The sequence below is a fragment of the Passer montanus genome, unplaced genomic scaffold (genome assembly GCF_014805655.1).
Source record: "Passer montanus isolate IOZ18808 unplaced genomic scaffold, ASM1480565v1 scaffold10, whole genome shotgun sequence".
In the NCBI taxonomy this organism is placed as follows: Eukaryota; Metazoa; Chordata; class Aves; order Passeriformes; family Passeridae; genus Passer; species Passer montanus.
This window is the reverse complement of record NW_024356505.1, coordinates 9,442,836-9,462,796: the sequence shown is the minus strand read 5'-3', so window position 1 is coordinate 9,462,796 and position 19,961 is coordinate 9,442,836. Positions and strand designations below refer to the sequence as shown.

The following is a 19,961-nucleotide window of genomic DNA, read 5'->3' as shown; positions in this document are numbered from 1 at the left end:
TTTAAAAAAAAAAGAAAAAGAACACACGTAAATATTTGGCCTTTACATTCCCACTTTAAACTTCTTAGAAGTTTAGTTTAGGTACTTGATTCCAGAAATGAGGACTAACTCTTCAGAAGTATGTTCAATCACAACAGTGTCTTCGAAACACACAGCTAGCATTTGAAAACTAATGAATTTAAACTAGAAGAAAAAGATTAAGTACTAGACTTTCAAGACTTGCAAATATGTGAGAAATTAATACTGCATCCCTACCCTAACTGTAATTCATCTGCTATTTATTTGGATTTTTTCTTGTAATTTTAAGTCAATTCTCAGAACTTCGCACTGCTAAAAATCAACAAATTTCTAACAAATTTTGTTTGACATAATTTTTGGAAGGAGATCTCTATTTTCTCCCCATATTTCAAAATTAAGATGCACATCCAATATAGAGAGAGAACTAATATAACACTAATGGTCTCCTGCATACTTAAAATATGAAGAAAGCACGACAGTAACCACAAAACCAATACATATTACATGGTTAACCACAAAGTATCCTTTGAAGCCAGACAATAGATATATTTTAGGTGAAGTTATTAGATTTGGCATACTGACTGCATTAATTTCTTGAACTTTCATACTCCCATTTGTATGAACACTTGTACTGCATTTGCAAGAAACATTTTTGAAAGCCCAGTATTAAACTTTCACTAGTAAGACCTTATCACTACTCATTAATTTCAGGACCATCTTCATACCATCTGTTAGGAGGGCAGAGCAAATCTAGACCTCCAAACCATCACAAAATACCAGGGAGGAACTTTTGCCATCTTGCTAATTAAGACAAAGTGATCACTGATGAGAGAGATTTTATCTTGTAGGAGAAAAGAAGTGGTTTTAGTAACAAAGGTCACATCAGCCACAATCTGCCAAACCCCACTGTTGTTTCCAGGTAAGATCTTCAGTACCAGTTTAATAGTGCATGTTCTTTACTTGGTGCTAGCTGATAATAATGCTAATGACAATAGTAACAACAACAATAAAATTTGTGACACTGTGAGTTTGTGGAGGCCCTGAAAAACTGGATAGCAGCTGCAGGTTACAATAAAAAATAAAGATCTGTCAGAAGAGAACTACAAAGTAGCCTGGGAAAATGACACCAGAGCACCATTTTATGACAAAACGAGAGTTTACCTGCACATAAGTCATCCCAAACACCTGTGTTCCTCAAGAGCACAGGCTCACAGTTTTCTAAATTGTCACAAGGAACAATAATAAAAAATAAAATCCCTTATAAGGTATTTTTGAGTAAATCTACACTGACCCACAAAACAACCATGAACCACCATACTTGTGGCATGTTGGAAGAAATTACTACTAGCTATATAATTGCAAAGGAGACACTAAATTTCCACTCCAAAATCTGATTTTCCAAACATGAAAATCCTTCAGTAACTGCAAAAGGTCGGATTTTGCTTATGGGCATATTTCAGAAACAAGACAAAAGTTTGAGTCTGGGTGAATGGGACAAGCAAAATGGGGGAAACCCATGCAGAGTGGCATTAAAAACTACAGCAATGAAAAACACTGATCTCTTCTGATTCCAATACTTATGGCAGTCATAATTGCCTAAGAAATTTGGCTATAAAAACTCTCAAGATATATTCACATTTCCACCACAAGAAATCAATGAATTAGAGCAACACAGTGAACTTTGGTCTGGAAACCTCCTTCTCCTGGACAGTAAGTTATCTGTCATGGTAAAAACCTAAGTGGGGGGAAAAGTATCTCTTGTGCCAGTGGAGTTTTAGAGTCTATAAAAACAATAACCAACTGACCAACTATAATCCATTTCATAACCAAAGAACTGTCTTTTCCTTTTCTGGCTATTGGAACATCCCAAGCAATCAAGTTTCTTTCCTAACATGAAACCTGGGGAATATTTAAAGTTTTACAGGAAAAAGTCAAACATTTGAGTTTTAGCTTTATCTAGAGTAGAGCAGAATGACATTATCTGTTTGCCCACCATTTCACAATGCATGCACACAAATGAGAATCCCCACCAAGGAGGCAGGAAAGAATTCACATTGCATAGCTTTGCTGTACAGACATACTTGTCAGTTCCAAAAGCATCCTCGTTTAGCATGATGCCTCTTGGCATTTTTTAAATGGAATTTCTGTGACTGAATTTAGGCTCAAGTTCACAGAACAGCACTAAAATCCCTGGAAAACCATTTACTTCCTATTCAGCTAATGATTCTAGTCAGATAATAAACCTAAAACAGATAAAAATCTCTATCCTTACTGAACCACTGCAAGCAACTACTACACAATATTAAAAAAAACTTATAAACAAAAAGCACATTGAAGATTTGGTTCATTTCTAAAATGCCAGCACACTAAAAGCAATCTGGTGGGATTAATCTTTAAGTTTGCACAGAAAAAAACATCATTATGCACACACACACACACACACACATATATATATGATAGTGACATATTGTATTGGAACATTCACTTACATTCAAACACTTCTTTTTAAAAATTCATGTTTAGAAACAAGTAAGATAGTCCATTTGTATCTTTTTTAGTATTTTTAAATAACACTGAAAAATATATTTTATTGAAATTGTATACAAAATATTGAGAGCTCAAATCAAGTGAGCAAACACTGGATGCCAAACTACTCTTGTCTAAAAGACAGTCTAGTCTTTGACTTTGGCACAGAGCAGAACAACTTGACAGAAAGAGAACAGGAGAAAATTTGCTGGCTTAAGTTTTACTGAATCCCAAACTTCAATGTCCACAGGAACTCAGCAAAGTGAGATTTTAAAGGTAAGTTGATACTACACTACCAAAAAAAGATTGGTAAAAAAGGAACCCAAAGTTCAGAACAATTCATGCTGTTAAATAACACCATTCCAGGCATCTTTCATTAAATGAGTTAACTTCAAATGCCGTCTTACATGACAAAAACTAGGTACAAAACACCATTCAGGTGTAATTGTCTGAAGCCCTGTTCCTCTTATAAGAGTGGCCCCAAAAGAAAGACACACAAAAGAAAGTGAGTCACACTTAGAGCAAGGAACAGCAATTAAGCTTCAAACCTCATCTAAGATTATGACTGCTGGATCTTACAGCCAGCCAACGTCTCATTCAGAACATGAGAGTAAAAATTTCTCATTTAAATATGTACAGTAAAAAAATCCCAACAAGTTATTTTGATGTGGTGAAGATGTTTAAAAAGTAAGATTCAGTACTTGAGCATGCCTTGTTCACATATGAGAACAAGAGTGCTTGACGTGTTCTGCCAGACATTGCATCTTTTTTTGTCTCACCTAAAGAGATCCACAGCAAGAAGACTTTTTGACTTGCTGTCAAGTATTTCAAGTAGCACATTTTGAAACAACTAAACATCTCTGCATTTTTCCACTTCCAAGTAATTCAGCTCAAAGCCATTTATCTTCAATTATTCTTTCTTGAAAGTACTGAGTCAGAGTGTTTTTTGGAAATACTTATCTTCTCATACCCTTTAACTTTGATGTTCCATGCAGGTTTTGTAATACTGCTATCATAATTCTGGTCAGGTTTTTGACCTTGTGTAAGGAACAAGCACAGCTTATAAGAAAAGCTAAACCCAGGTTTTTACATGCTTCTACATTTTTACATGCTTTGTAGACACAACAGTATTTTTGCACAACACCTAAATGTTTCTGACTGAATTAGAAAGGCCAGAATTTCTTGTGAGCAAACTCAAGCATTCATTTGGATATTGGACAAGGACCTGAATAACTAAGCAGGTTTTGGAAGCTGCTGCTCCCTTTCACATAAAAGGTCCAACATCAAGAACTGGTCCTATTTATCACTAATAAAGGTTACTGAATTCTTGCCCAATACATAGAATGAATAAAGAGCTATTCTGTACCCTTTGGTAAGAGCAACTTGATCTCACAGTGCAGCTGAGGCATTTTGGATGTACTTTCCTTCCCTTAACTCGGGAATTAAAAAAAAAAGGCAACTTTTAGGGCCAAGACAATTTGTTAGCATGCTAGATCCCTGTGGGGGGAGAGAGGGAAAAAAAAAACCAAAAAAACCCACACACAAAAAACCCTAAAATTAAAATATACTCATCTATTAACCTATACAGAATTCAGAACTCTGCCATACTGAAAAAAAATCCCACCCACAAACGCCAATAACAACAACCACCAAAAAAAATAAACACAAAATCCCCCAAACCAATAACATATCATTGAAAATACTTGCCCTTGGCTTTATCCTTCCCAAATGCCAGTTATATGACTTGTAAGCATTTACCTGGTAGATATGGCAGAAGAAAACCCCAGCTTTTAAACATAATGGAGTTGCTGGTAAGAAAAATGATAAATAATTCTGAAACTATTTCTGAAAAAAAAAAAAAAGCAGCAATTTGAGAAAACAATGGGTTTTCCATAATGAGAGTACAGTGCTGTGGAGCACATTATGTAACCCAGCCTGTGCTCACAGAGTGGGCTGGAACAGGGGCACTGCCTCGTCTTACAGTGTCATCATCTGTAATGTCTGAGGACACAAATAAGAAAATATGCCAAGAGTGAAATCAGTACAATACAGGCTCTGTTTATGCTCCAGTGAAAGATCACACACCACACTAGGTAAGGTATGCACATCTCCACCACAGTTTAAATCCAGCACATTACGTTCGGGCCACTGACACTTTTGTTCAGAAAAGCTGGGGTTTCTGCCCTTTTCATTGCAAAGGCAAGTGCTCAAACGACAACCACCGATGTAAAACAGATATCTGTCCCACTAACTGCATTGTCTTGCTGACAGGAAAAGATGTGCTTTTCAGGTTGTATGTTTAATGTTAGCACCTCTTCTTGGAGCAAGCCAAAACATTTTCCTGGTGTGTGTTAAGCTTCATGAAGTAACATCATCTAGCTGGAATATGCAAAGCCCTCCTTTTAAGAGACCTTTGCACCATTCTGAGCTCCAAACAGCATACAAGACAATCTATGCTAATTCAAAGGCCAATTGTTAGGCAAGAAAAATCCTGCAGAACACATCTATTCTGAAAAACATGAGTAAAATGAGAGTAAAAAACTTCCACCCAACAAGAGTCTGCAATGGAAAATGAGAAATCCTCACACTGCTCACAAAAGAAACCCAACAGAAAGCCTCTGACAGGGAGGATAATTCATCTAAACCTGCTGGTTATCTTAGGATCAGAGTGTCTCATGTGCACTATTTCTTAGGCTAAATGGACATGGGAAAAGCTTAGAAGATAACTATCATTATAGGAAAAGCTTGCAACAACTAAGGCCAAGATATTTGCACTCCTTCGAGACAGCAAGTCAGCATCATGTAATTTATTTATAAGTTACCATAATTACACATGCACATATGTATATAACTAGTATTTAACACAATTTCAAACTGAAATTAAATTAATGACCAGGAATGATGATAATAATAATGGAGGACTTCAAAAGATTGGAAAGAGAACAAAATTCCACTGGTTTTGGAAATAGAAAGGTACAGCCTGATATCAGAGGCCCTCAAAATTCATAATCAAGACATTGTATCTGAAATTTTGGAGCATACTCTTCAGCAAGAGCTCATTGCAATGACCTTCTAGTTCCTTTGTCCTGATACCTGACACCAGGATGAGCCTTTTCAGATCCTACTGACAACAGACAAGAGTCCTCCTCCTTGGGTATTTATGGGACAGCCCTCCCTATATCATGTAGCAAACAAATGAGAAACTTTCTTTTCACTGTTTTTGATGTATATACCTCCTTAATTAAAGAAAATTTAAGGATCTTAAAAGATGCATCTACCTCATGTAGAGCTTGGGTACAAGGGCCAAACAGGACAAAGGAAATGATGCTTACTGATTGGATATCCCACAGTAAGATAGCTTCAACAACTTGCATAGTGGAGAAAATTGTCTTGTTCAAAGGTATGTTGCATATGCATAAATAGCTTTTATCCAGAAAATGACTACAAATAATCAGTAAACTGAAATCCTATCTTGCTTTTCCCAGCAATGCCCTCTTTAAGGAATGTGCCTATGTTGGAAGCTAATGCGCATTAAGACTATTGGACTTTTTTCTTCTCTCTGCTCTTTCAGTGGTGATTTTCTGTTCTAAAATACCAATTCTTTGCATGTCAGGCACAGCCAGGAATAACTCCAGTAAGCTCTAACTATTCAAGACCTTGCCTCTAGCTTGTTTTGTAAAAGCAGCAAGAAATGCAGAACTTCAAATATGCTTTGAAGTTTACAATTTTAAGCAATAATCACTAAAAGTAAAAAGGATAATTAGACATGATGTACAAAATCATTATCACTAAGAATCATAGAGAAGACTCAAATACAAAACCCTTGAAACTTTAAGAATGCTTCAAACTTTTAAATTTTAAGTAGTTATTCATGGCTCTCTACACCAATGAGAATTTTTCAACATTAAAGAAATCACAGTGACTGAAACAAAAGCTGTCTATCAAATTCCCAATTACTGCAGAAGAAATTCAGTGTTTGGCCAATACTGTAAACCACTGCCATGCAGACATCCAGGCTTGTTTGCCCAGTTTAGCAAACAGTAAATCCACATTAGCATAGTACTGGGCAAGCTTACCAGGCCTGATGAAGAGGAGATGTTTGCCTGAGTTGCACACTAATATTAACTCATACTAAAGTCTCTAAAGAATAATTCTCATTTCCTGTTCAAGGCAGCAGCATGCCATGTAAGCACAATGTTCTTCTCAGTTCTACCCTTTGCAATGGTAACTTTTCAAGAGCTACTGCCCATAAGACTGCTGCACTGAGTACCCATTTGCTGGTGTTGGTCAGATTATCCTGTAACTCTGCTCAAGGCTTGTTTGCACCACTCTAACGTGAGTAATAACTTGATCCAGCTGAAAATCTCATTTGCAGAGGCTAAAGACAGTGCTACTGACACGAAGCAAAAACTTGTTCCTCTCTGGACTGGCAAATTTCTCTCATTAAACATTTCAATTCTGAAGGAAAATGCCTAATTATACAGATTTGTATTTAAAACATCTTGAATCTATTTCTATGCCAGAAGAGGAACTCAATACCATTTGGACAGACTTTATATTGAGGCTGAAAAACATGATTCACTCTAAAACACTGCAGAGGAACTAAGATATCTGATTAATCATTACAGATGACATGCTTGAAAAACATCCTACACTAATGAACAGGAAATGCTCAACTTTAAAGCTAAGTTACAGTAAATAACTTCTGTATGAAGAATTTAAATAATCTTTGAGTAGTTGGTGGATACTGTTTACAATATACAACTGGCAGTAAGTTTCCACTACTCCTGAAAGAATTACTCTCCAAAGTTCTCCATTTCTGGACTCAGGCTTGAGATCAATGGATCAAACAACCTAATACCCAATCCTTTAGAAGTAGAATCAGCTTTTATATAGAAAGAGCTTCCTTACATTTCCTGCAGTGAAGTTTCTTCTTATCTCTTCAGACATAAAACATGAATATTCAATACCTTCATGTATTTAAGAAGGTACTTAATTTTTACCAAAATAACTCCTGGACATTCCAGCATGGTAATGCTGCACTCCATTTCCACCTTTAAAAACACCTCACTAAGAATTGATCATGCTTAGTGACAAGGTGTTTCACAAGCTTTGTCTCTTGTTAATACAACACCACACACTTTGGCCTGTGCTATTCACAAAATATCTTTTTAAAAACAAATTCCTGGACTTTCTTACATACAAGATACTTCACCTCCACATTAAAAGCCAATGCATAGATGCAAGTTCGGCGCAGCCTGCTCCTGTTTGCTCAAGATCACAAATACTCCCCTCAAAACCAGAATTCTTCACAGAATCTTCTTTTGGATGTGAACAAATTTCAATTAACTGAACACATTATAAAACAAGACTCTCATATGATGCATCATTTCATCAGGCTGGTCACACAGGAAACAGGGGTTCCTGTTTGTGGTAAAAACACTTAGAAAGTTTAGTACAGAGAATATCTAGAAGCAGAAAGCAATGCAGTACACTGAGATGCACATTAGACAAAAATCCAAACACAGGTTTAAGGAGAAAGAAACATCTTGCTCCCATTAAAAAGCTGTATTTTATTAGAAGTATGTGGGCAAACAAATAGAGAAGATAAAAACTACCATCAATCTCTGAGGTTATTCACTATAGTTTTCTCACCCATACATTTAAAAAATATATTCACATATACTTTGCACAAAATAAAAACATACCAAATTAAAGCCATTAACCATTTTAAATGCCTCTATCTAATTACAAAAACTCTCGGTTCTTATTAGAGATCAGCTCTTAGTAAGTGATAGGTATAATTAGTGTTATTTAAATAGGTAATTAAAAGTCTTCTATTAGAAGTTAGCAGTAGAAGGGTCTGAAGGCACACACAGCTTGTTTTGTGTTTTATGTCCAGCCTGAGTTCACCTGTGCTTTGTGAAGTCCCACAGCCCCTCACTTGCCCAATAGAAGATTTATTGGCCTCTGCTGCAGCCCCTGAAGCTGGGTTCCAGGCAGAGGCTGCTGCCCTGAGTTTCTCAGCAGTGCATTTTACTGCAGGAATTCTCTTTATTAGTGTTTGTTTATACAGGAATGTTTTATTTCCTCTCCAACCTCCTAGAGCTATTTCAGAGGCCTGTTCTCACTGTCATTTTATTCTATGCCTACTATTGTTAACATTCAGTAAGTGACCATTTAAAAAAAATAAGCTCACATTTTATATATAACTTGAATGCATTTATATACAGGCATACACATGTATGTGGTCCTTCAATATACAGTTCTTATTTGCAGGAAAACTGAGGGGGAATTACTGCTGCTCTAAGTTACAACATATCCTATCTCTTCATCATATTGAGAAGTCTTTCAAATTCACAAATACCTTGAATTTTATTCCCCAAATCTGCTACACTCTAAATTGAAGATAAAAACATACTACAAAGAAGGTTCAACCAAACAGAAACCTTTCTGGTGGAGAAAGAGAGGGATTCAAGGTTGAACAGATTTTAAAATAGATAAATAATATGGGAAACTAGCAAGCAGTTTGAAAACAATTTTTCCTCTAGATTTGATCACTATAATGTGAAGATATAAATATTAAGATACACAGCAGCTATTAAAAAAACACATTACAAAAATAGGAAACTAAATTTGCTTTTATTCTAATGATCTCTGAGGGATAAAAGTGTTCTCAATATAGCAGAAAACATGCAAATATTTCTATGCACTTTATTAATACCTCAAAAGTTACCATTTTCACTAAATACTTCTTTGCTATGATTAGAGACTCGAGATATTACAACATTTTTGGAGAGAAGGCCTTATTTAATAGGTCTAAACTGTGCATTCCTCCAAAATACTACTGCAGCTACATTCTCACAATGTCAGTCTAGATGGTTCAAGTTACAATAACTACAGTGTCCAAATTACAATAACTACAATGTCCCTTTATTAAAAGCTTGCCTGCCTTTGGAAATTAGCAAAAGATGCAATAAAAACCAATGACTGACACTTTTAGAGAACAAAAATGCATAAATGATTAAAACTTCTAAGCAATGGCAACAACTAAGAAACCAAAAGTGTATAACCTGACCTATTAAAATAGGAACTAAAAAAAATAAAGTCTGTTCTTCAGAACATTTTACTATTTTCTGGGCATCTTTTTAATTCTTCCCTTGCATTCAAATGAGCAAACCAGACACTCTGTCTGTCCTGCCAAGGAATACAGCAAGATGCTGCTCCACAGTAACAAATAGTTACTTTAGTGCAAGTTTTTGTTGCTAACACCAGTTGCCAGTGAAAAAGTCCTTCCTGTAAATCATCTGATTTGCCTCCAGGAACCTGACAAAAATAGTTACCAACACTGGTTGTGGGGCATGTCTGGGACAAATAGAACGGTTAGCAAACCCATCATCTCACCTGTTCAGAAACCCAACTTGAAGAATTAAAAACTCTTCACAACTCCTGCTTAGCTTTTGCTACATTACACTGATTTTTAACCACTATTTACTCTCACCAGTTTAGGTATAGAAACCAGAGGGTAGCTTTGCTGTGACTGCCAGAAGCTTTCTCTAGAACCAAGAGGTGTTGCAGCTGAACTGGTCTGGAAAATTATTTCCCTACAAACATACAGAGTACACCAAATCACAAACCACTATGAACTCCTTTTCCTGAACAATAGTGTCAGCATTCCTGAAGTGGAAAGGAGGACTGTTAGGACATGCCACTGCTTTTATTTGGCCCATACAAATCTCTGCAAAACTGCCAATGTCTTCTCCCCTGTCCTCAAAACTATTTCCACTCCCTGTTAAAAACAGCCTCTCTGAGAGTCTTGCTCTCACCAAAAGCACAGAAATATGGTGCTGCAATCCACCACCACTGTAAAGAGCATCACTTATTAACCTGCTTTGAGAACTTCTTCCAGTTGTCACTACCAGCAAATTCTTACACTAACAGTGACTCTCAGGCACTGATAACAAATGGCATAGCTCAAACAATTATGCATGACAGCGCATGTGATAACAAATGGCATAGCTCAAACAATTATGCATACCAGTTTGCATAAGCACAGAAAAGTTTCTAGAAGCACAGATAAGACAAACTAAAGTGAATTTACATTTGTAGTTTGCATGCATACTTTTTATAAAAAACAAACAAGAAAATCCACATTTGTAATTGGTAAAATAATTGGTTACAGAAACATCATGAACACAAATATAAGAAAATACCTAATGATTATTTTTAACTCATTGCAAATTATAGCTTCTCATTCATTTGTTTTCAAGCAAGTCCATGATATTTACTCACGTAAGGTTCTTTACACTGAGAAATACTTCAGTGTAATTGCTGAATTAGAGAGCAATTACAATTTCCCACAGGACAACATATACAAAAATTCTTTTAATGTATGAAGTAGGCACAGGATTCACTTGCATGATCAGAACACCAAATTTCATTAGATCTTGTAGAATGTTCCATACTGCAGCCAAATAATTCAGGCTTTCCTCTTCTACACTGCACTCTCAAGTGTACAGAAAGACACCTGATACTCCAGTAGTTCAAACAACAAGTATAAAGATGAAAGCCAGGTGATCATAAATCCATTACCTATTTTTTCTATTTAACCTCTTTCTTTTAGGCTTTCCTGACCATAACCATCACCTCAAAGAATCCTTCTTGTTATTTAAACTGTACTGAAATTTTAATGATTCAATCTTAAATAACTAAGATATTTGAGACCCCCAATAATCTAATTCTCCTGGTAGCCAGACCTGATGCTGTATAAGGAGTCCTAGTCTAGTCACTAGACTGAAAAGCCAACTTTCTTCTGTCAGTATATACAGTGACCTGAAGAGTAGGATGACTTAATGTTGTGTCTTATCCTAGAACATCCAGCAGCATTCTCCTACTATGCAAAAAACACAAAGAAGAAGTTATGCAAACCCACAACTGGCAGGACTGGAAATGAAGCCCACATCTCCACTGGAACAGCCATCCATGGAGCCACCCTACCACCAGTCAGACAGAATTTTAGCCATTCTGTTTGTACCCAGCACTTTGGTGCTACAGGATCACAGCCCTTGCCAGTCCCACCAAAAAAATTTGGGATTTATGGGCAACACTTCAATGCTATCTAATATAGGTGTGGGTTAGGGAGTGCAGACAAAACATCATTTGTTTGCATGGTTGGATTTTGTTTTTCCCTTCTTCCCAAAATAGCAGCACAGGTGAATTTTTACTTTGTGTTTACTTACTATACAAAAAAGACATTAAATTAGGAGCCATGCCGGATCAATAATTCAGAATCGAAACCATAGAGAGAACCCTGATTGCTACAGGGTAACAATGGCTGTAATGGTACAGTATGAGGAATTTAACTTCCCATTATTACATTTTATGTTGGGGAAAAAACACCAACTCACACATAAAGCAGCTTTAGAACATTTCATAGTTTAAATCTATTTTAATTTCACAAAGCACAATATAAAGCAAGATCCAGGTACTTAATTTTTAACTCACTCATCACATATGTCAATATTACTATTTTATATAGCAACAGTGAGCACTTTTGAGCATTGTGAGAGATCTGTGTGATTTTGGGATTCCTGAAAAAAAAAACAAAAAAGCTTGTTTGGATTTAGTATGAGAAGAGCAAGAGACACACTAACATCAGTTCCAGAGAGGATCAGATGTTTGTCCCCTCAGCTAAGATCAAGTGCAGTGGGGTTATAAAAAATGCATATTGGGTTACCTGAAGTATCAATTTTCATGACAAGAAATACTACCCTAATAGGTCTAGGAGGAGGAGAAATTGTTCTGATTTTGAACCATCGCTTCAGTAGTCAGATCTGCAACCTTTAAATCATTTTTGACACTGAGCTGGTATTCCCTTGCGAGAATTACATTCTTAACTAATAGCTGAGATGAAATATTCCATTTTCATGATCTTTTAAACTAAATGTACATCATCCCAGTTTTGATTACAAACAGAAATGGCAGAGTTTACAACAGTAACAGGTCTCCAAATCTTAAAAAAAAAGTCCAAACCAACAGTAATTTATAAATGCAATGCTGAAATCATTCAGTTAGCCAAAACTAATTGCTGAAAAGTAGAATTCAAACCAGCCATGCTAATCTAATTAGCAAGAGCAGGAAACGTTGAGGATCTCCATTAACTAATAGATATTAAATGTGTCCATTATCACGCAAGATTTTCCCTTCTGTCAAGTTTCAAAAGATCAAGATGGTACCAAGAAATAATATTTTTTTAAACACACACAGCATAGCAAAAGTCATGCTTGTAACAGAAACTCTATGCTGTTTGACATATGTGATACATGTGATTTAAGCCTGATTCATGAAACAAGCAGCTACAGTTACTCAAGCTGTCTTGGGAAAGATGAGTGAAAAGCAACCCCATTCTCTCTGGTTTTGGGGTTTTTTTCCATTAACTGGAGCCTCAGGAATGTACACCTTCCAAACAATTTATTTGAACAAAGTTCCTATAAATCAGTTTTGTCTGTAAAGAGCTGCACATTTCCAGCTTGCAGGGAGGGTAAGCCTTTTTGAACCGCAGTTTAAGCAGCTAGGGATACACTCAATTTGTTCTTTCTTCACAAAAGATTACAAGAGCAGACAGAATACAATACATACTTTCTAAATCTAAACTGAGCCTGTGACTCAAGAGGCTGGTGTGGCATGAACAGAAAACAATTTTCTTCTTGAAAAAAGCCCATTTTCTATTTGTACATTATCTTACAGTCATACACAGAGCAACTCACAATCTGATAGATTTCGTAAAAGAAAGAAGGCAAATGAAGCTGGATGAAACACAAGGAAAAAATACCCACATTTCATCACAGAAAACCTTCCTAGATGAATGTCACTGTCACAACAAAGATGTACAAGAGCCCTATCTTCAGTTCACTTTTGGGCAAAATTAACTCACAGAATGCTGCTGGGTCTCCAGTTACAGAGGCCTGCCCATGCACAGGGGAAGGGAGGATGGAAGGAATCTCAACTATTAGACTACAAACTACAAAATAATTAGTTACTCTTGAGAGGGGGAAATGACTCTGCAGAGGCATTGGAGGGAGTGACTCTGGAATTCAAATAACGACTGAAATATTTGGATAGCAACATGGAAAAAAAAATCCAGTATATACTGGTCTAATACAATCCATAGTGGTCAAAACAGTTTATCCTAATCCTCCTCTTTTTTAGGAATGTAAATAACTACCACATTTTCTTCACTTTTTCCCTTCTTCTGTCCATACCAAATTGTAACACAGCTCAGGGAGCAACTCTGGATCTAGACTTATGTAGAGATATATTACCTCCAGCCAAGGACGTTTTCAACAAAAAACCCAAGGAAAGCAACAAAATGCACACAGACACACAGAAAAAGGTATTAGGCAGTCTACTTCATTTTTACCAGACAATGGGAGAATTCACGTGCTCATTTAGTCCCAACAAACAGCATTTAAGGGATAAATGTAAATCCAATATCAAATACTGTAGCAGGACTAGGACTGCCATGATAATAAAACCACACAGTGGTCATGTGTGATAAGCATCTCCCTGTGCTGAAGAAGGTGGTTGTGAAAATGGCATATTTGTCCTGTGTGGACTCTAACCACACCTTGGGTGATACTAGGCTAACACCTAGTGCACACGTGTTCTGTTAAAGGGAGATGTATTCACAGAAAGGAATTTCAAAAAATAAATTAAGACATAAAATGTAAAAACCTCCAGATTTTGACTATTCTTCCTACAATATAAGTACCTGGCAATATGAAGTAATTCTCTTCAAAGACAGCAAAAAATATGAGCTTTCCTATTTAAGCATGTGATTTGACTTTCTATCTTCCTATTTATTTGCAAGTGTTCGACAGAACTTGAGAAGGAACAAAACCCAATACCAAACCACTCCCATATACATGCTGAAATACAGCAGAGGCTTTGGTAATACATCATTTAAAAAAAAAAGCAGGAAGATAGTAAACCTAACTTTGTTTACAAGCTCTTTAGCTATGAATGCAAAACCTGACTTTAACACATGAATGAATACAAAGTAACAACACTAATTATCTTCTAGAAACAAAAATGGCCATGTGACCAGAGCATATAGATGCAGACCTGGGAATGATACAAAAACTAATGCTCTCATAACTAAACAGAATATTAAGTCTTTTTGCATAATTCATCATACAATCTTGCTTAATAACATACAAAACTCCTAAAAGAGGATAAAAAGTCCAACCTTATCAAAGAAAGCTTCAGATTTGACAAAAATTTCTTTATGTAGGGTCCTACTCAAGCACTTCAAGACAATAGGAGCGCTCCCTTACACTGGGACTTTTCACTTCACGTGGCATTTCTCAGCTGTAAATTCTGCAGAATGCTTTTAAATGTCAAAAGAGACATACCAAACTAAATATTTGCTTTTGGTTTACATCTCCCCAGAAGAAAGTGTAAACAATCATTATGGTCTTAAATGGGGCCCTAGGTAGCAACTACATCTTAGCCTTTGCCCTTTAGCATCACTCTTGCTCTGAGGCATTTGGAGGAGAAACAGCTATATACATTCCTGTAGCATAAGCCCTAAATGGTGTGTGCTATTTTGCTATAATAATCAAAGCAACTTCTAATCCATGTAAAGAGTTTATGCTATATTATCTTTCCTAGTGTCAAACACGAATATTAGAATTCTAATAGAAATACAGCAACTGCGTGCTGTTTAAATCTTGAATATCACCCAGTGGAACAAACTTAGTATCATTTCAGCATATTTTTTTATGTCTGCAGTGCCTGAGTTTGCAGCACTGCAAAAATAAAAACCCAGTTTCTCATTCTCACAAATACAACCATTAGGCTTCCCTTTTTAAAATCCACTATTAAATGTACCTACTGAAACCCCAAACCATGTTCTTATAATTTTCTCATGTATACTATATGCTATATTAAATTTAAAAACAATTCAAGTCTACATAGCATCACACTCAACCAGTCTAGCTTTCTGTAAATTAGTCTGATGCAACTCTATAAACAAACTTTGCAGTTATCCGAGCACTGCAGAGCTAACATTTACAAGGAATATAAAATTAGGTCTTTACTATTCACACAAATCTGCAAAGCTATACACCTGATTCCCAGTATTAAGTGTATGTACAAGCATTACTTAGCCTAGAATATAAAATGTACAGCTCAAGAATTAGCAAAGTTTTTAAGTAATTAGTACAGTAGAAAGATATAACAAACAAAATTAAAATATACTCAAAATTAAAATATATTCAAAGATAATTATATTTGATTTTACCTGAAAATTAACATCTTCTTTCTTAAATATTAGTGCTCGAACTTCATCAGGATCTCCATTAAATATAGCTTGAACCAATGGTGGCTAAAATAAAGAAAAAACACGTCTTAAAATAAAACATCATTTTAGGTTTTAGTGATACACATACAGGTTTTTTTGATACATAACAGAAACCCAAGGTAATGACGAAAAAACCCATTCCAGGCAGTAAAACAAAGAAACCAGCACCAGTATTTGGAAACAAAGAAATTGCAAGTTTTAAAAACCTCAAACACATGGACATCCTCTAAGTCAATTAAATATATATGTGAAAGAAAAAAAAGGAGCTGAGAAGACAAGCTTATAACAGCTGAAAACAGAATGCCTTAGAACAAAATTAGGGTGGTCATTACATGCTGCAAATTCTATACAGTATAAGCAAACAATCCCCTTTTACATTAGCAAGTGACTCAAGTTACTGGAAGTCTTTCACCTGTTTAGACAGAGTGGGAAAGCAAAGTGCATCAGATAAGTATGGTAACAAATTCACACTCACACACATCTATTACTAAATATAGCAGGCTTTCTTAGTAAGTAAGAAAAGCTGCTGAGGTATGCTAGCAAGATTTAAGTCAGTCACTTGACAGAATAAAATAATTTAAAGCAATAAAAGCACAGTCCCCAGTGTTGATAATTTTCAGAAAGTGCTAACTTGAATCTAACAGTTATACCAAGATTGTGACTTATGTTAATTTTTATTTAAGCTTAGAATTGCTCTTGTTTGATATAACTATGTACTCTTATCAGTTCTCAAAATAAACACAGCATATGATTATAATACAATGATCACATCAGCTTCTAAAGTGGTACTGCATAAATGTACTATTGAAGAGTGAGAAGTGGAGCAGGGAAAACCCATTTACTTCAAATACACCTCCCCAAGCCTTCTAAAACCCCACTGCTATTACACAAGAATCACGACCTGTTCTTGCTGCACCATAAATAAGGTTACATGAAGGACCCTTGCACGCATAAATTCTACCACTAAGTTTCAGCTTTTTCCATCTTTATTACATGCAGATTTCATCACCTTGTCTTGTTTCAACATTGTACATATTCATCCTTATCTTATGAATATAGCTATTGGTATGAGACAGCATTATAAGCAGGAAATATGCCAACAAACAACATGCCTTACCAGCACGTTTCCAGAGGGTGATGGATGCACAGATACATTTTCCTGAGGTAAATTGGAAATAAATGTGGGAGAATCATCTTCCTCCTCCTCCAAAACAACAATACAGACTCGACTCATTCGATCCGTTTGAGGAAGCAAAAGCAAACAAGAAAATGCCAGCAATGGTATTTTTGGAAGCAGACTGCAGGTATGGCAACAGTGACCATAGAGGAAACACTTTCACCTGTTTCACAGGCCCTCACCAACTTGTGAGTGCTACTGCTGCTGTCTTACCATCTAGAAAGGGACATTCCAATCCCCCCCCACGCTTCATTTTCCAGACTTAAACACTACGAGATGTTCAAGACACTGCTGAAAAAAAGTTGTTCTTTATAAAATAAAAAGTCCCTAAGCATCGAAACCACAATAACGAAACTGTGGAACAGCTGATAAAAATATCCCAAAATCCAATTCCATTCGAACAGCACTCACTGCCGCACACAGCTGTCCTTTCAGAAGCAAATTTGTCTTTGTTAATGTCACAACTTCCACAGCGTCCTTCTACCCCCACAGTGAAGTCATTGTTGCAGAAGACACGACTCTGTCCTGCAGAGGACGGAACAAGGAACAATTGCCCCGAGAGAGCCGGCCGCAGCTATTCCCGCTCCTGCAAGGTCAGTTTAAATCAAACCTCACAAGGCTTTCTGGTGACTGAAAATAAACGTGCCTCCCGATCATCCTGCCATTCTACAGCTTCCTTTCTCAATGTCAAAAACAGTCCAGACAGAAAAACACATCTCGCTTCAGCAGTTATTCAGGACCTGCTCAGAGGAAAAGAATTCTTTCCCATGCAAGAAAATAGCTGCAACGTGCAGCACGGCTGCAGCACATTTACATGCAATGAGTCAGAGCACAGGGACAATGAACTCCTTGAATAATATTGCCGGCTGAATCCAGCAAAAGCAGCGCAGCCGGTGTTACTCCGTCAGGGACACGAGCAATGCGGAGCGTTCATTTTTCCTTCACCAGGCAGTAGCTGTGGCTTCTCCATCAGGGAATGCGTAAGGCAGAAATACAGTCGAGGAGGAATGCTTCAGCAAAACAAGCTAGCTACTGCACACAAAAGCTCAAATTACTGCCTTAGAAGACTTCTGCAAAAGCAGTTCATCACTCAAGTGTTTCTTTTGATCACCATGTGAATGCAGTTCCCATGATAGTCTTCATTCAGATTGAGGGGGAGGAAAAAAAAGGAAAAAAAAAATCAGACTCTGTACATCTTCTGTGAGCCAACTTCTTTATCCGAACATCTGTCACTGCGCCAACACGATTCTCCTCTTCAGTTAGAGCTTCTGCTTATCAGGTTTTTCCTTGACAAATTAAATTATACAATCAGCAGATAGCCTTGTAAGCCCAAAAAGCAGCTCGGCTGTCCGAGTCGGCAGGAGCGGCAGCCAGCAGTGCCACGGCAGCGCTCCCCCTGAGCAGCAGGCTGGCGAGCGGAGCAGCGCCTGCAGCCTGCCAGGGTGCAGTGCCTCGGAATGCTCACATGTCACACTCACAGAGCGCCCAGCACCGCTCCCAGGGCAACTTCCTCTGGCACCAAAAAAACCCCGCCTTTTGCTTTTTTTGGGGGCAGTCTTTGCAGCCTGCGCCAGTTCGGTGACTAACGCAGCTGAAAACGTAAAAATTCTATAACTGAAGAAAGAGCGACTGTTTAATATTTTCCACTAAAAGCCGCAAAGCAGTGTGGTGTACTGGCTCTGCTGACTAACTACACTTTAGGCAGTAAACAATTCCAGCACTTTAACTGCTTTCATATGGCACTGGTCAGAGCAGCAAAACAGTCCTCACTTAACTCACTAAAGACAACAAATGCCCCACACAAACCCTCTGAAAATTAAATGAAAAGTAAAATCTTAAAGCAATAGGCTGACGATTAAAAAGCCAGTTATTAATGACCAAACCCGTGGGTTTTTGCAATTAGTACAGACAAACACAACCTCAGCTTGAAAAAAAATTACATTAAGTATAAATTAAATATAATATTATTAAAATATACCATAATAATGAAGTACAATATGAAGCCCTACAACTTGCTGAATAAATACTTCAGCTTGAATCTGCCTAAATGGTGCTGGCTCGTGGGTGTGTTATGTAAATGGCTTCTGTCAAAAGTTGCTGGATAAGCTTCAGTGCTACAGGAACAGAGGGAGGGTTTTTGCTCCTGCTGTGCAGCATGAAGGCAATTCTGATGTCCTTCAGTGGCTGCTAAGAGCAGAATTTGTCAATGGTGAGCAAGTTTATAGCTCTTCGATAAAGTATTTGCACTCAGGTTTCACACAGGAATCCAGACAGAGAGGAAGACAGGTTTTAATGGTGTGTAAATGGTTTGGATATAAATAGACATACTGAATTCCCACCTTTGGGGGCCACAGACAGGAAAAGCTTACATGAACTCTTTCAAAAATGCCTACAGTAGCTTGATTGTAACATAATGAATTGCTTAAACACCTCTTTTTCCCCTGACACTTTATGCAGGTGAAACTTATTCTAAGTGAAAAAAAGTACCTTGGGCAAGGGCTCCCTAACCTCAAGAGTCCTGGCCTGGCAGAATATAGCACCAGAATATAGCACCAGGTTCTGATTCATCATGAAACTTCAGATTAAAATTTTTCAAAACTAACAAATAACTTTATAATATATTCTGTTCATTACATAGAGTCTAGTTGTTTTGAAATCTTATAGTTTTGGTCTTAATTACAAAAAAAAGGCAATGATTTGTACACCACACTGCTTTGTTCTAGCATTTCAGCCATTTATTAAAAAGCAACAAGACAGATTCACCTGAGTACATATGACAACACATGTTCTTCTTGGCCACAGCATAACTAGTTCTAATAAACCATGGACATCCTCAAAGCTCAGCTATTGCAACACCCTACTGTCTGCTATAGAACA

General features: G+C 36.9%; 1 protein-coding gene across 2 annotated transcripts in view; it reads right to left on the bottom strand.

Annotated features, from left to right (window-relative positions):
- ANKRD28 (ankyrin repeat domain 28) overlaps positions 1-18,548 on the bottom strand; it is a 76,226-nt gene extending 57,678 nt beyond the window's left edge. The window contains exons 1-2 of one of the 2 annotated variants that reach the window (XR_005627562.1): positions 17,025-18,548; positions 15,848-15,931 (exon numbers count right to left, since the gene is read on the bottom strand). Coding sequence is in view for 1 of the 2 variants with exons in the window: in XM_039710242.1 (XP_039566176.1) it covers positions 15,848-15,931; positions 17,025-17,141 (201 nt within the window). In the remaining variant the exon portion in view is untranslated. The remainder of the gene's footprint in view (positions 1-15,847; positions 15,932-17,024) is intronic. The other variant, XM_039710242.1, reaches the window with a different exon arrangement.
- Positions 18,549-19,961: the final 1,413 nt, after the last annotated feature.